Genomic DNA, 15,000 nt, shown 5'->3' with positions numbered 1-15,000 from the left:
AATTTTTTGCAGCTGTATTCTGTTGTAAATTTTTTTGAAAGATTTAGCATTGACCGCAAAATTGAGTGTAAAATTGAACTCATAATGAAAAAAGAGCTCATACTCCCAACTCCTATACTACTGAGATAAATAATAAATAGTACGTGATGGCTCACTCTTTCCATCGCTGTTAAACGTGGACTGCTTGGAATAGTACTTGTTAGAAAATAAACACGCAGTGATAACCCACCACTGTTGCATGATCGAAGGATTCTACTAAAACTAACCGAGACATAACTATAAGGGTCTTAGCTTACTCTCTTTTAAGATAACATTAAGACAACTTCTAAATGAGAGACAAGAACCCGAAATACTTACAAGAGCAGCTATCCAACAAGGAGCAAACACGTAGCTGGTGTATACGAAGGTAACGAAGCGGACTTCATACCTAGCCACCATGCCAAGCACCAAAAAGATGGCGCTCATCACAACCTGAACGATCCAGATGACTTTAAAGAATCGTCTCTTATGCCCCATTTTACAGTTCGGCGAAGTGACTGAAAGAAATATAGACCTGAATTTTGAAATTCAGCTTATACCACAGAAGGACCATGCAAGAGGCGCGTGTGATTAGTATTTGCATATTTACAAATTTGCATATGAAATTTCTCGCAGTCGCCAAAACCACAGTTAACGTTCCTTTACCGATGTATACCCTCATTTGTTCTGCGACGAACAAAATACCATTTACTTTACTGATAACTTTGCTATCAGTCGACGAAAACGTCTAAATTTTACATTAAATAAAAAGAAGAAAAAACCTGTCACGAATTAATTGCTTCATATACCTTTATCAGTTACTGTAAGTCACGTATGCGGAAAATTAACCGTTGGATGACTTTTCCGCACACCAGGTTTGATTCCAATAATTCTTACAACTTTGAACAACTTGACGTAAAATGGTCTACAACAGTCAGGATTTGAAAGTCGTTTCCATATTTCAGCTCGTAATGACGGCCGTCTTCTTGATCCTTGGTTTAGTAGATCGATTTGAAGTACGATACTTGTATACCAGCTTTCTGATGGCGCCATGTTGGACGGCTGCCATTGTAAGTAGACTTAACTTGGTCGCACGGTTCCATGCGTTGCCTCCCTCGTTTAATTCAACGCTCTAGACTGCTCGTAGATTTTTTAAACCCCGCGAGTTACGGCCGATTCATGCAGCTAGCTTTCGATCGGTGAGAACAGTTCATTTTCTTAGATATATACTTCGCTTGACGAAGTTCCATGCATGTGTCAGCGACTCGAATTAATTAGCCTTCTGTGGAACAACAGTTTTAAGGGTTTGTTTATTTGTTTGACTTTTAGACTTGAATCATTCTGGAATCACCGTGAACTTTCACGCCATGAGAAAGCGCATGAACCATTTTCAAAATTGACTTCTATACCACCAGCTGCTCACTCATTCTGTAATATTCACCGTCTTTAGTTAGTTTACTTATTTTCTTCATGCATAGCTTGAATTTATTTTTACCGTGAGTCTGAAATGAATAAAGCCGCTGATACACGTTGAAACTTTTAGCTAAAACTTGTGTGCAACGGCGTTGCGAAACATGTCTCAGCACGCGTTGCACCGTGTGACATGGTCGGTTTCGTAAAACGTTTTGAACTTCCGTTGCGAGACAAGTTTCACGAAAAGTAGAACCGCTTTATACTTCTGCAACGGTCGCAACGATCGCATTGGTGACAAAAACAAGAGTTTCACCGTGTAACACCACTTTGTGAAACCGGTCTCCCTCGCTCTTGTCAAACTACGCTGCGTAAACCAAGCAAAAACCGGCTAAGGCCATGTAAACAACATTTCGAGACCAGTTTCAACGTTTCCGAACGATTTTCGATCTTTTATGTTACACGGTGCAACACCTGCTGACACTTTTTTTGCAGGGCCGTTGCACATGAGTTTCAGATAAACGTTTCAACGTGTGACAGCGGCTTAACTGTCAATTACAGTTTGCTAGGGGAGTGAGTGAGTGCTTAGCTAATCGCTGAGAATTAATTGCTCAAAATTGTGACTGTGAGCTTAGAAATAACTTAAAGGCGTTTTTAACCGAGGTGCCTAAGAACGAGGTCTGCAGTTAAGAAAACTATGAAGTGAGATTCTAGCTCTCAAATCCAGACTCTCGCTCAGAAGCATAACTACTTCTCAGTCTTCATCGATCTGTTTGCGTGGCTGCACTCGTCTGGTGGTTCAATAGCCATAACCTTAAATTTTATCTTTTGATAGTCGACTTGCGAGGTTCAAAACCACATTAACTGTGAGAAACTGTATAACTGTATTCCGCTGAAATACGCGGGATATCGATATCGCCTAATATTGATCTGCATTCGCCTAGGATGCGATCTGTAATTATACAATGGTGGAGAGAGGGTTGACATGTTTGTTTTTTTTTGGGGCTGAACAGACATAACTCAACTTTGCCAATATGTGTGACCTCCATTCATTATTGCCACACTTAAATAAAATAATGATTTCACTAACAATTATGTTTATATTAGTAGCGGTGAACAATAAAACGTTACAGAAAACAGTGTTAAACGGCAAAATGCTAAGTTATTTTTGTTGCACGATTTCAAAAGATTTGGATAATTATGCTCAATATTAATTTTGGCTATGTGGGGAGATTTAACCATACGAATAAAGCTTTAACCATATTTTTACTGATATCAGTGTAACGTGAATCACCAATTCGACCTTTGTGGCAGACTCCAGTGGTTCCGAGAGAAACAAGCTCTTTCAAATTGGTATGGTAAAAAGAAAAAACTCACTATTTTGCTCCATTATGTCAACATGAAAAACCTAATATGTATCCTAAGCACTTGTTATGTTGAAGCAATAGCGACGCCTCAATGTTATCCTCCATTACTCTACCTTGATTATTGTAAAATGAGTATTCGAGTAATGAAAAAAAAACAAAAGAAAAAAACAAAAACACTCGCTCTGATGCAACCGAAGAGTGTTGAATTTATCGCAAAACTTTTGGGCATGTGATTTGTGTACTGTGTAATTGAGGGACTAGTGTCCAGATTCTTCTTAACCAGCCTAAAGCCCCTCAATTGGCAGTCAGTTTTTGTTGCTATTATTCCGGCAGAATGCTTGATTCGTTTGCCTGCGGCACTATTTCGCCCAAAATAATCATTGCTGGCATATGTAAAATTTTATCTCCGGCTGAATACCAGTGGTTGCGTGAGAAACAGGCTCTATTGTTCATCGAATCCCTTCCTTCAGCTTCAACTCAACGTAATGTAATAAAATTAAATAAATAAAAATAAGTATTTAAAGACATGAGCCCCACCTGCATCCAAGCCGCACGGACCATCAAACGTGTTAAGACAACACATACTCAGAGACTGTCTTACGAAGTGTAAACATCTTGTACACCCGCATCAGTTTTTAGTTAAGTGTTTTCTTTGTAAATCATCCTGATAGTGTCTGATTGTTCTCTTTTCTTTGAACCAAGGTGTTACCAGTTGGCATCGTAGGCCTGGTTTTGTCCCGCATGTCACGACGCCCCCCGAATTTGGTAAGACAGTTGTCTACAGCATTCTGTGAGTAAGGTTTTTCCATAAGACTAGCAATGGTCTTTGATTTCCAAACCAGCACAACCCTGGGGGCTCTTCCCCCTTGGAGCACAACATCAGAGCGTACATCGCACCGTCACGGCACTGCACGGTACGGAAGGGAACAGCACGGCACGGTACGACACGGCACGGCCATGTACTCATTCACTCTGACTCGCTTCTCTTCTTTCTTGCTCTCTTTCAGATTTATGCCCTCAAGTCAGTCAGTGTGGCTTGTGCTGTGATGTCAGCAGCAACAATGTACCACTATCAATGGGGTATTTCCACATTGGTACATCACAAGGCGGGTTACCCTCGTCACTTTGTAAAAAAGGACACCGAATTCAAGTTCACCAGTCAGGAAAATACTATGTTGGCCATATCCTCCTTAGCAATTCTATTTTCCATCATTGAGATGATCCTTGCCTTTGCAAGCGCCAAGAGCTGTGGTGACACAGGCTATGAGCCTCCTCAAGATAATCAGGTACACATAGTTACCGATAGAACGAAAGGCTACTTGTGATTCATCTACAATCTGACTTTTTTGAGGAATTTTGCAAGCGCTAAGAGCCTATTCAAGAGGATTAGGTACACTTTTAGTGGTGGACTTACGAAGTGGAGGTGGCTAGTGGTGGATATCCACCATTATTAAAAACTGGATCATTGGATAATGCAATTCGAGAGTTTTGATTGGCTAAGCCATCATGGGTTATGAGCCATTATACCATGATCTACAAACACGGCAAGCATATGCGTGATTTTTGGGCCTTTTCATTTTTATTGTAGTCTAGTTTTTTTATTTTGGGGGCGTTTTTAATAAAACAATTATTCCACTCGCGCTTGTTGGATATGAGATGTTTATAGCCAACTCGTCGCTACGCGCCTCGAAAATATTCAATTGTTGTTCATCATGAACAATACCTAGCTAGTGCTGAGACATGCTACTTAACTGAAAGAAATATAATTTTCAAATAAACTTAATGGGCTTAACAATCCCAACTGGCGGGAGGCAGACCGGTTGGCTATTTGCAAGCATGACCAAGGAGTCAGTTGAACTAGGGTCCACCGAGAAACAGCTCCAGCCGAGTGGTCAGAGCGTGGCTTGAACCCACGACCTTCGGATATCAAGTCCTGCGCCCTAACCACCCAGCCATGCTGCCTCACAAAGCTGCCTTGCTTAGAATAACTGAAAGCTACTTGTCCTTGTCAATTTTCCTGTCCGTTCAGTTTGATTCCAAACAAATAACACGCAACAGTTATGTCGCTTTCTTTCAGTTTATTGTTTTAAATTAAAGTAATGAACTATAAATACATGATTCGCTTGTTAGTTTGCGAGAAATGATATGAAGTCACATCATGTGGTAAAAGAGGCTTGGGGTTGCATCGAACGTGATTCGAAGTTTACTTGTACCTCACACTCGAATCCGGGCTTGAGGTTGCTACGATTAATAGGGTCATATGCGGGCCTTAATATCAAGCTGTCAAAGAAGGGGCGGAGGAGGGTTGAAAATTTTTGACAGCTACGAGCAGCGACATTTACACTCAAGCGTCCAGGAGCAAAGAGAGGACTCTCTTTGACAACACACCTTTATGTAGAATTCTGATATGACCCATGAAGCCAATTGTTCTCCGCCAACCAGATATCCTTAACAATGACCCTTTCCCGTCTTACATAAACCTAATTATTCATGCTGCATAATTGGTGGCTTTTTTATTCCTTGTTTTCAGGTAGTGTACCCCTTTCGCCAATTGGGAACCGGACAAATCCAACTGCAACCACTACAACCGGTGATTGCTGGTCAGCAGATGGTTGCAGCTCAGCCGATGGTTGCATGTCAGCCGCTGATTGCAGGTCAGGCGGTCGTTGCAGGTCAGCAGATGGTTGCAGGGCAGCCGATGGTTTACGATCAGAAGATGGCTTCAGCTCAATCGAGTGTCTAGCCAATAAAAGCCCAATCAGTAATAAATTATCCTTCTTGTTTTTCCTTCTTGGTCTCCAAGAAGGGATAAATGTTTGTTTCTTGAGAAAGTGAAATTTGTATTCGATGGTTGTCCATATTTAACCGTATTTATAGTTAGATTAGGCTTTGATGGCCTCAATCGTACGTCCGCTGGGATTGACAGAGACAGCCTTTCCTGCCCGTACTGTTCGCCTGCCACATTATATCCATATCACTTAAGCTCTAGTAATAAAACTTGTGATGAGTATGATATTCAGGAATTTTACATCGAATGGTACTGAAATGATATTCAGCGATAGTATCACAACCCCAGTGAATAATTTGCTTTCCTTGGTCGTCACCAAGGTGGTGATGCAGTCGCAATTACTTTGTAGTCCAGTAGAGAAGTCGGGTCAGTAGAAGGAAAAACTGCTCGGAACCCTTAGAGAACGGTATTATTTTCGTGATATGATCGCATGTCCCGAGAATACCTGAATAGGCCATTACCGAGTTGCCTTTTGCCTCTGTGTCAAAACGGGTCTAAGTGCGAAACTATTCACATGAAATACAAGTTTTTTTTTTTTTATGCAAATCAAAGTCGTTTTCAGGAAGAATGGTTTCGCACTTAGAAAGGTTTTGAAACAGAGGTACAAGGAAAGTGAAAATGGCCTTTTCAAAGGATGTCCCGGTACTCGTAATTCAACTCTAGTCCTCACGTTACATGACTGCGTGTTTCAAGTTCAAGATGGCCGCTGTAAAGTTGAAAGGTCACGCTTTTGTCTTGTACTCCTGGTCTCTTCATGCTATGGAACTGGTATAAGCGCCGGCCTGATGGGGCCATTTGGCTTAAGTGCCCCGACGTTTGTCCTTTGTCCATCTAGCGGTGTTTATTAATTATATACGAGTTCTTTATACCACCATGCAAACAGTCCAGTGACCACAGAAACAAGCAATAAAACACAAAAGCAAGGAAGAAAAGTACTTTTGTATCCGGCGACAAATCGTTTGAGTATATATAGTTCCGACAATATGCTCAATACTTTTGCGTTAAACTGGCGTGATCTATTTTGTTTACAGAAGTAGCAGTCTAGCTAATAAAATCTGATTTATGCTGTATTTGTTAAATGAAATAAAAATCATTTAAACCAATGCACTCACTAATTTTATACGAATTTTGAGGCCGGAAAATTCTGGGGTTATATTAATTAGTCTTTTGGGCTGCTGGCGCCCGTACTTTTTCATTCAGGGCTATTCGACCAAAGTTCAGAGCAAAACTATTAAAAACTTAGACGATTACACCTGGTTCTTCGGAACGTATTCAGCCGGGAACATATTGGTTTCCTATTTTTTTTTCGTGGATCTCGCCTGCAACTCAGCCCATGAACTTGCAAAAATGAACTCGACCAATATATTTTTTTTAAACCGGCCTCAAGCTAGTCAGCAATAACTGAGGAGGGACGAGAAGTAATATATCAAACACGAAAGACCGTGATTGACCACATTTCCAAACACCCAGAAGAGAGTTGAAAATACAACACGTGTAGCGGAGTATTTTTGACGAACTTCGAGGTGTTTGGAAATGTGGTCAAACACTTTCTTGAGTGTTTCACCTTCTCAATCGAAACTAAATAGAAAAGAAAATGGAGAAGTAAAATCGTCAAAATCTATGCTAATTAAGATCAGATATCCAAACACCGTCACGATCATGGATTTCTTTGTTTAAACTTGATGAATTATTAATGAGTTTGAAAAGGTTAAGGGTTTTAAATTTTCACAACGGGTAATATAAATATTCCTTAAAAGATGAAATATAAATATTAGAAAAGTGATTTTGGAATTTCACAGTTACTGTGAAGAAGCAGAAAGAAAGCTACTGAAGGGTATTGTAGCTGGATAATGGAATAGCAACCATCGGCTGGGCTGCTGTATTGGTCGGTTGCAGTGGGGTTTGTCCGGCTGCACACTGACTAGGCACATTGCCCGCATTAAAAATAAAGAAAAACATTAACAGCGTTTTGACATCTTAGTATCGAGTCATGCGTGCAAATCACGGTGGGCATTCGATTTGAGCGAAAAGTACGGTCGCGAAATATAACAGGCAGAAGATAAGAACAACGGGAATCTAAATTAACGGCATTAACTGAAGAGAGTGTGGTGTAACGTGAAGTGCTAGATTTCTATCCCATATGAACCATGTCAGCGTTAGCCTTACTGATGGACCTGGGCCCACACAAGGACAGAGAAAAACCCTGGCCCCCTATCCAGGTGGGGTGGGGGGGGGGGGGGTTGAAAGACTCCTAGTCGCTTCATGCTACAGAAACCGGGATAAGCTCCAATGCTGCTGATAGGCTACTTGCTAGTATGCAGACTTCACCTACAGCAGAGTGAATACTGTTAACCTATAATAAACTGTGTCAAGAGCGAGATGCATGGGTTATTGACCAAGTGTGAGGTCGAGATGGCTGGATATTGGCCGAGTTCTTTTTTTGCGTGTTTATGGACTGAAACGGAGTCGAGGTCCAAAAACTCGCAAAAGAAGAGCGAGGCCAATATCAAGCCATCTTGACCGAACAAGCTTTATCAATAAAGGATTTATTATATGGCATTTCAGGAAATTTTTTCTTGCGGGACACGACGGGTAGTCCCGAGCGGGGTAAGATAGCTCCATTCTGCCCGCTCGGGTAGCCAATCACAGCCCAGTATTTTATTCATCTTGCCCGCTCACGGAGCTAGCCATATAATAAACTTTCATACTCGATCAGTGTCTCTCCCCATTTTTATGTCTAACGGTTGAATGTTTGGCCCGTTTCACGACTAACGGTTTACCCTTTTTGGGCCCTTGTTATTGGTATCACCACACTTACCTGACTGACTTGATTCTGTTGTGGAGATTGGTAGGGTGGATCACTGCTCCAGGCACCACAAACGGCGAGGGAAATCTCAATAGTGGAAAATATCACAACCAAGGAGCTTATTGCCACCGCAGTATTTTCTTGGTCGGTCAATTTAAGATTTTAGGGACAAAGGGAGATCGGCGCCAATCCGCATTATCTGAATGGGAATTCCAAAGGTTCTAAGTCAATACATCCCACAAGCTGCATTGATAGGGATACAGTGTCACTCCTGACACCAAGGCGCAGGTCATACTCACAGAGCTCGAGGCGAGGCGTTTATCTGAAAGTGGTAGAAAAGAAAGCGACTTCAGAGTGAACTTCACGTGCAAGACAATAATCGAAAATATGAAAGACAAAGGCTCACGTTTTCCATGTTTCTTTTTTTTTTAACTTAAATAAATGAAAACCTACTTCACTGCAATGGACGATGACTAAGGAATTCGCTTTTGTTTGGTCTTGCTTTACATTATGTACTTCGTTTACTCTCACACAATCAACTTAAGGACCGTTCATTTTATATGGGGTGGGTGGTTGCTGGTGGGAGCTGGTTGGATTTGATATACAGTGAAACGTGTATTAATTGGACACCCTTGGGAACCTCACTAGGGTGTCCTCTCTAAATATGTTCAGCAATAATAGTTAAATAGCTAATTACTAACCCTTTTGTAACACAATGTAACACAGTATAAGATCAAAAACTGCTCATGGCACATGTCATGCTCATGTCCAGACAGTCAATGCATCAATCTGAAATAATCTACTTAGTTTAAAACGACATCACTGAGCAATGTTAAAGGAGTCTGAGCTGAGCATTTAGAACTAAAAATCCCCTGAAGTGTCCGCTTATTGCAGGTTACGTGCAGCAAAATGGCTAATATTGGTGTCCGCGTCCGCTTAACAGAGGTGTCCGCTGAAGGTAGGCTTATTTTACAGTAAAGCGGGAAGAAAATGTAGGGACCCGAGCCTGTGTCCACTTAATAGGGGATGTCCTCTTGATAATACAGATTTCACTGTATAGGTCCTGCAATATATAACGGTTTGAAATAGTTGAAACAGTGACTTTGCAAGTTTATTTCGTTTCTATTCGTTTAATCTGCTTATTTGTTAATTTCGAGTGATTTCCGGTCATCGGTCGTTACTGTAGTTTAGTCTCGTCATTGCTTACGTCACTACTCGGCAAAGCACTAAACACGTTTTTCGTTTCCGCTCGCTAACCCGCTCAACATGACCGCCATGTTTGTAACGCTGTCGAACCGATGTATTTCTATCACTGTTGTATTTCCTGCTTCCCAACAAACGGTGTTGAACGCTGTAAATAAAACTCTATTTTTTATTGTAAAAGGCCATAAAATGTAAACCGTATCGCGTAGGATATGTCTCTGACTCTGTTTGGTCTCTGGTGTCAAGTTACGTAGTTACATACAACAATAAGCATGCAAAAATAAATAAAAAGGTTCAACTGTCTGCCGTCAAATTGTCCGTTTTTCAACCAATGAGATTTTATGGCCGTTTTTACGTAGCCAATCAAAAAGCGAAAAAAGCTATTGACAATGTTCCCGTCATTACGGCTCGTAATTCCACAGCCCACTTTGACAACGTTAGGACGCAATTTATCATCAATAACAGGACAGACGCACAAAAAACTGACGTTAATTTGTTAAATTGTGCATACTCAATACTCCGGGAATGTGGTCAGGGGAGACGCTTTCCTATAAGCTGGTTCAGGGAGGGGGGTATGTAAGGCAATTGAGCAGCTTTGGACTTTCTGGTCTGGGTACTAAGTTCTCAAAAGACATTTTTAATTCCGAAACGTGTTATAGATACGATTAATCAGTAATTGGATTTCGTGTCAATTCAGGGATAATCGTTCTCGTAATTTTAAAATGAAATTATGAGAACGTACGATTACTCCCTGAATTGTACTCCACTTGATCCAGTTACCATTAGCTATACCAATCGATATGGTCGCATTAACATTCACGCTTTATTGTGGGACAATCTTTGTCAAAGGATAGACGTTTCTGAGAGTTATACAACTAATAGTAGTAGAAGTAGTAGTAGCATTACTAGCAGCAGTGCTAGTAGCAACAGCAGCAGCAGCAGCAGTAATAGTAATAGTAGTAGAAGTAGTAGTAACATTACTAGCAGCAGTACTAGTAGCAGCAGCAGTAGTAGTAGCAACAGCAGCAGTAGTAGTAGTAATAGTAGTATGTGGTAGTAGCATTACTAGCAGCAGTACTAGTAGCAACAGCAGCAGTAGTAGTAGCAATAGTAGTAGAAGTAGTAGTAGCATTACTAGCAGCAGTACTAGAGCGATTTAACTTGACCCGTGAAACAGAGAATAATAGTTATTGTGTAACACTACCTCCTAATTAGACCTATTGTTTTTCTGTTACTCAGACTACTTACACGAAAACACCCCACGATCTTTTGTAAAAATTTCTGACGTTTAGTCTAATAAACGAAGAAAAGTATTACAATAACTGTCGTATAATTTATCTCTTTAGTTGTGTCATTATTGTGTGTTCTGTTTTTGTGTCAGTTTTTTCATCCTCGATCTTGTATACACCATGTGATGGGGGCTTTTACGCAAATATAGCGTGTAATATTCCACTATATATTTCACGGGTCGAGTAAAATCACTCTAGTAGCAACAGCAGTAGTAGCAGTAGTAATAGTAGTAGAAGTAGTAGTAGCATTACTAGCAGCAGTACTAGTAGCAACAGCAGCAGCAGCAGTAGTAGAATGTGTATTGTAAAGTTTTAGAGTAATTTCCTTTTGTTTTTTGATTACTTCTCGCGTGCAATCGATGACGCAGACCGCAAATACTTTCCTACATTTTTATGACATTTCTTTTTTTACCATTGAGAAGAGATGAGAGTTGGAATGACTTGTTTAAATACAAGTCGTTCCAATTTTTCCAGCTTCTGTTTTGTGATCCCTTTGGCATACCTGAAATTAAAGTAGCAGAGTTAGTGTATGTAAGGTAAAACATTTTTATATAACTCTTTTTGGGAATAAAATGTTGGGATATTATTTTCCTCTCGCTAATTATTTATTTATTTGTCTAATTAATTAATTATTTATTTATTTTATTTGCACAGGCCTACATTTATAACAGTTGTAAGTTATAACTGAAGTTAGCTATACTCTGTATAATTATTGTCCGGCCGGGACTCAAACCTGGACCGCTCGATACAAGCGCACTAACCATGAGACTACCGCGCCTCCTACATGTTTTGCAATATCTTGCAGTAACTAAGCTGTTATAACTTTAAAAACCTGAATTTCTCGCAAGGGCTGGTAGCCTTTACCTGCTGCATCTGCATCACCAAATCATAGCGCTTGCAAAAGCCAGGATAATCTCAAAGATGGAAAATATAACAACCAAGGACGCGATATGCCTAACATGGTCTTCTCTTGTTCTGTGTACTTGATTTTGGTCAGTTTTGCAGTACTTCTCATGTATTTGCTTCTCACGAGACTGGTCACAGCAGAAGAATAGATGCACTCTGTTATTACTGATACTAAGGCACACGCCATGCTGACAGACCTCAAAGCCATTATCTAAAATCATTAAGAAAGAGAGGGCGGTCTTAGAGTGCGAAAAACTTTGTTGTAACTACTTCATGTAAGTTACTATGTTTTTTTTTTTACTGCCACCACCACTGATAGCTAAATAGCGAAAGTTGTTTCTGTTAACTTCATGACAGTTCACTGATGACTGAGTGATCGAACAATCACCACCACTGCCACTACCACGGCCACTACCAATTTCACTGCCACTGCCACTGACTGCCACTATCACTACTGCTATCGCTGCCTCTACCAGTAACAGTGCCACTGCCACTGCCACCGCCAGCGCCACCACCATTACCTATGCAGTGTTAGATGCACTGCCACTGCTGCTTCCTCAGCTCCCGCTGAAACTTAACCGATGTCTTTCTTCACTCAGAATAAAGCTGACGTAGCTTTGACTAATGTCATCAGTTTTGGAACTACCTTATTATAGGAAATTATCGATACATTTAATTTAATACATCTAGCTTGATTTACGTCGATGTTAATTTTAAAAAGTACCCGGCTTTATTTCACCTTTATTTCAGTAACAAAACCTCATCTGCTTATAGCTTTACTATCAATGCCTTGGAGTCAGTATCTGATAGTTCTTATTTATGAAATGAGTTCAAAATGTCTTTCGACTGGTTTTCGTATTGATCCGTTTCCCAGAGGGCATGGCTAGCCTCGTCAGTCTTTCTTCTAAAAATTTCCAAGGCCCGCTCGTCCTCCCGCCTTACGGTCACCTCCACTGAGCTAACAATGACTTGAAATACTTTTTTCCCTTTATATATGTATATTGAGACGGTTGTGTTCAGCAAATGTGCGTAAAATAAAGTTAGGCGAGTTAATTTTGTGTCACGTAAATTTTCTTCGCGTTGTCAACGTGCATCGTTAAATTCCTATGATGAGGTATAAAGTAATTTATCACGATCATAGAGGGAGCTTTAAATCTAAAAGAGTCAAACAACGAAACAGGTTTCATTTCTGTGTAGGTCTTACCAAAGTTAGGGAGTGTATAGCGGAGGTGGACAAGGCCAGTCCCATGATACCAGCAGACAACACCTTGGTAAAAACAGAAAACAGTACAGTTCGCCGTCAATATAGAATGGAAACTTAAAGATAAATCATGCTGGATGTTCGAATTACTTCTATGGCATTCGTAATTGGTAAGTTATTTTTTTCCTATCTACTAAAATAGCTGACCTCACAGGCCCTGGGTGTTTTCTATGAGCGTACAGTCAACGAGGCGCAGCACAGTGTCGAAGAGTGAAAGACAGGCATGCAGAGTGAGATCACTTGCATCATTTTTTGTGAGCGCTCTCGAAAAAAGCCTTTCTTGTCGTCGCTTGTGCGATCATTACAAGCGCTTGCTCAATTCTTGTTATTCTTGTTATTCTATTCTTTTGAGAGCATGATGTCTACCCTTCTCAACAGTTATTTCTTTCGCTTCTTTGGTCCTCTTTTTGTCCTCGCCGTGAATAGCTCGCGAGATCCCTAGTCTGATTTTCTTTGGCCCGAGCCAGCCAACCGGCATTGCTCTCGTCAGCAAGCTTTAGTAATTTTTTGGCGATGGCGCGAACATTTTTCAGCTCATAATCCCTGGCTTTCTCTTCCTCCCTTACAGCAAGGAGACTACGCCAGGCTCGTCCAGATTCCCTTAATCCTTGTTATGCGTGATTACAAAGAAACGGGGATTTATATTATAACCTTCCAGCCTCAGCTTTCCAGCTTCAGCTTCCTGGCTTCAACCGCTCCTTTCAATTTCTGAGCTTCACTGGTTGTTTGAAAGACCAAGCATGGTGTAAAGCTTTGTATCGTCTGATCAAATCAGAATTTGAAAAGTTCGAAAACGTCCCCTACCACTGCATAGCCTGGCTCGTGGAAGGTTCTGGGCTCGATGGCATGCACATAAGATAACGAAACCCGGAAATGCTGAGTCTGAAGCACACCGTAGTGGTCTTACACTTGATAAAACATCAAGCAATTCACTTCTTTATATGCCCTACTGAAGTCGCAATGAGGAATATCACTGATAGGAATCGTAGTGCTAACGAAAATGTATAAGCATGAAAACTTGCATGCTGTCGCGAACACTTCCAAAGTAAAATATTATCAAAAAATCGAAAATTTATCAAACGTTGTCAAAACAATTCATCGTCACTTACATGTTAACCCAAGCTGCAACTGGTTCTTCATCGGTTGTTTTCAAGTTTTAATCTACTTTAAAAACATTGTGAAGGAGAAGAAGAGGCAATATCCTACCATGGATCATGTTTACATCTCTGCAGTGTACTTACAAGAACAGCTATCCAGCATGGTATGAAAAGGAAGCTTGATAGAACACATCGCACTTGAAATCCGTCGGCCGACCCCGAGCGTTGAAAAGATAAATAAAATCAAAATCTAAACTATCCAAATCTTCATTTCAAGACGTCTATTTTGTGCAATTTTGAGCTAGCTTTGGGAAAAGGTGACTGTAAACACTTAAATTTTGAAAAGCATGTAAACTGGCCAATGATATATACAGAATTATACATAATACATACAGTCATAATGGGCATAATACGTGGAAGGTCCTTCGGGTAGAGTCTCACGAATACGTAATTTTATGTCCATATTTAAGACCGCTACGTTTGTACATGTAAATGCACGGGCGAAACCGAAAGATAATTAACTTTGCCGTCAGCTCTTTAGACGTGGATTCGTCTTGCTTGTCTTAGGACGCTTTTTCATTTCTCTCTGGCCTCGTCTGTTGAGTAGAGCTAACCCTGTCAATAGGGAGCTTAAAGTTCCCCTGTGATAAAAAAAAACACGTCCTTTTTTCCTTCAGATTTTGAAAGTGTGTTTGCTTAACACCTGACTGGCAAAATTTTGAGCTTTGATTTTTATCCAAAGGCCATTTATTTTGAGTGTAAGTTTTGGATTTCACGGTCCGCCATTACTCACGTTCAAAACTGACCGATTGGACCTCAGACGGTTGGATCCAGGGAAACGTGACGTCAGAGGCT

General features: G+C 40.6%; 2 protein-coding genes and 1 long non-coding RNA gene across 3 annotated transcripts in view; 1 reads left to right on the top strand and 2 right to left on the bottom strand.

Moving 5' to 3' along the window:
- The window catches only part of LOC138047243 (uncharacterized), a 33,107-nt gene extending 32,301 nt beyond the window's left edge, over window positions 1-806 (bottom strand). The window contains exon 1 of the mRNA XM_068894006.1: window positions 358-806. Coding sequence (XP_068750107.1) covers window positions 358-516 — 159 coding nt within the window. The 5' untranslated portion in view covers window positions 517-806. The remainder of the gene's footprint in view (window positions 1-357) is intronic.
- A 68-nt stretch (window positions 807-874) lies between these two features.
- LOC138047240 (uncharacterized) lies at window positions 875-6,127 on the top strand. The gene is made up of 5 exons (XM_068894002.1): window positions 875-893; window positions 984-1,088; window positions 3,498-3,560; window positions 3,803-4,081; window positions 5,326-6,127. The coding sequence occupies exons 2-5, from the start codon at window positions 990-992 to the stop codon at window positions 5,536-5,538; spliced, it is 654 nt and encodes a 217-aa protein (XP_068750103.1). The 5' UTR covers window positions 875-893; window positions 984-989; the 3' UTR covers window positions 5,539-6,127.
- A 5,218-nt stretch (window positions 6,128-11,345) lies between these two features.
- LOC138044852 (uncharacterized) lies at window positions 11,346-14,451 on the bottom strand. The gene is made up of 4 exons (XR_011131516.1): window positions 14,290-14,451; window positions 12,992-13,054; window positions 11,746-11,998; window positions 11,346-11,383 (listed from the first exon to the last, which is right to left on the bottom strand). It is a non-coding gene; the product is annotated as an uncharacterized lncRNA (long non-coding RNA).
- Between the last annotated feature and the right edge of the window lie 549 nt (window positions 14,452-15,000).

This window comes from Montipora capricornis, chromosome 4 (genome assembly GCF_036669925.1).
Source record: "Montipora capricornis isolate CH-2021 chromosome 4, ASM3666992v2, whole genome shotgun sequence".
Taxonomy (NCBI): domain Eukaryota; kingdom Metazoa; phylum Cnidaria; class Anthozoa; order Scleractinia; family Acroporidae; genus Montipora; species Montipora capricornis.
This window is presented reverse-complemented; position numbering and strand designations above follow the sequence as displayed.

Excerpts from the sequence above, each read along its gene's own strand:
- LOC138047240 (XM_068894002.1), top strand. The coding sequence starts at position 990 with ATGACGGCCGTCTTCTTGATCCTTGGTTTAGTAGATCGATTTGAAGTA. Across the intron at positions 1,089-3,497 it reads CATGTTGGACGGCTGCCATT|GTGTTACCAGTTGGCATCGT; the intron begins GTAAGTAGACTT and ends CTTTGAACCAAG. Across the intron at positions 3,561-3,802 it reads CACGACGCCCCCCGAATTTG|ATTTATGCCCTCAAGTCAGT; the intron begins GTAAGACAGTTG and ends GCTCTCTTTCAG.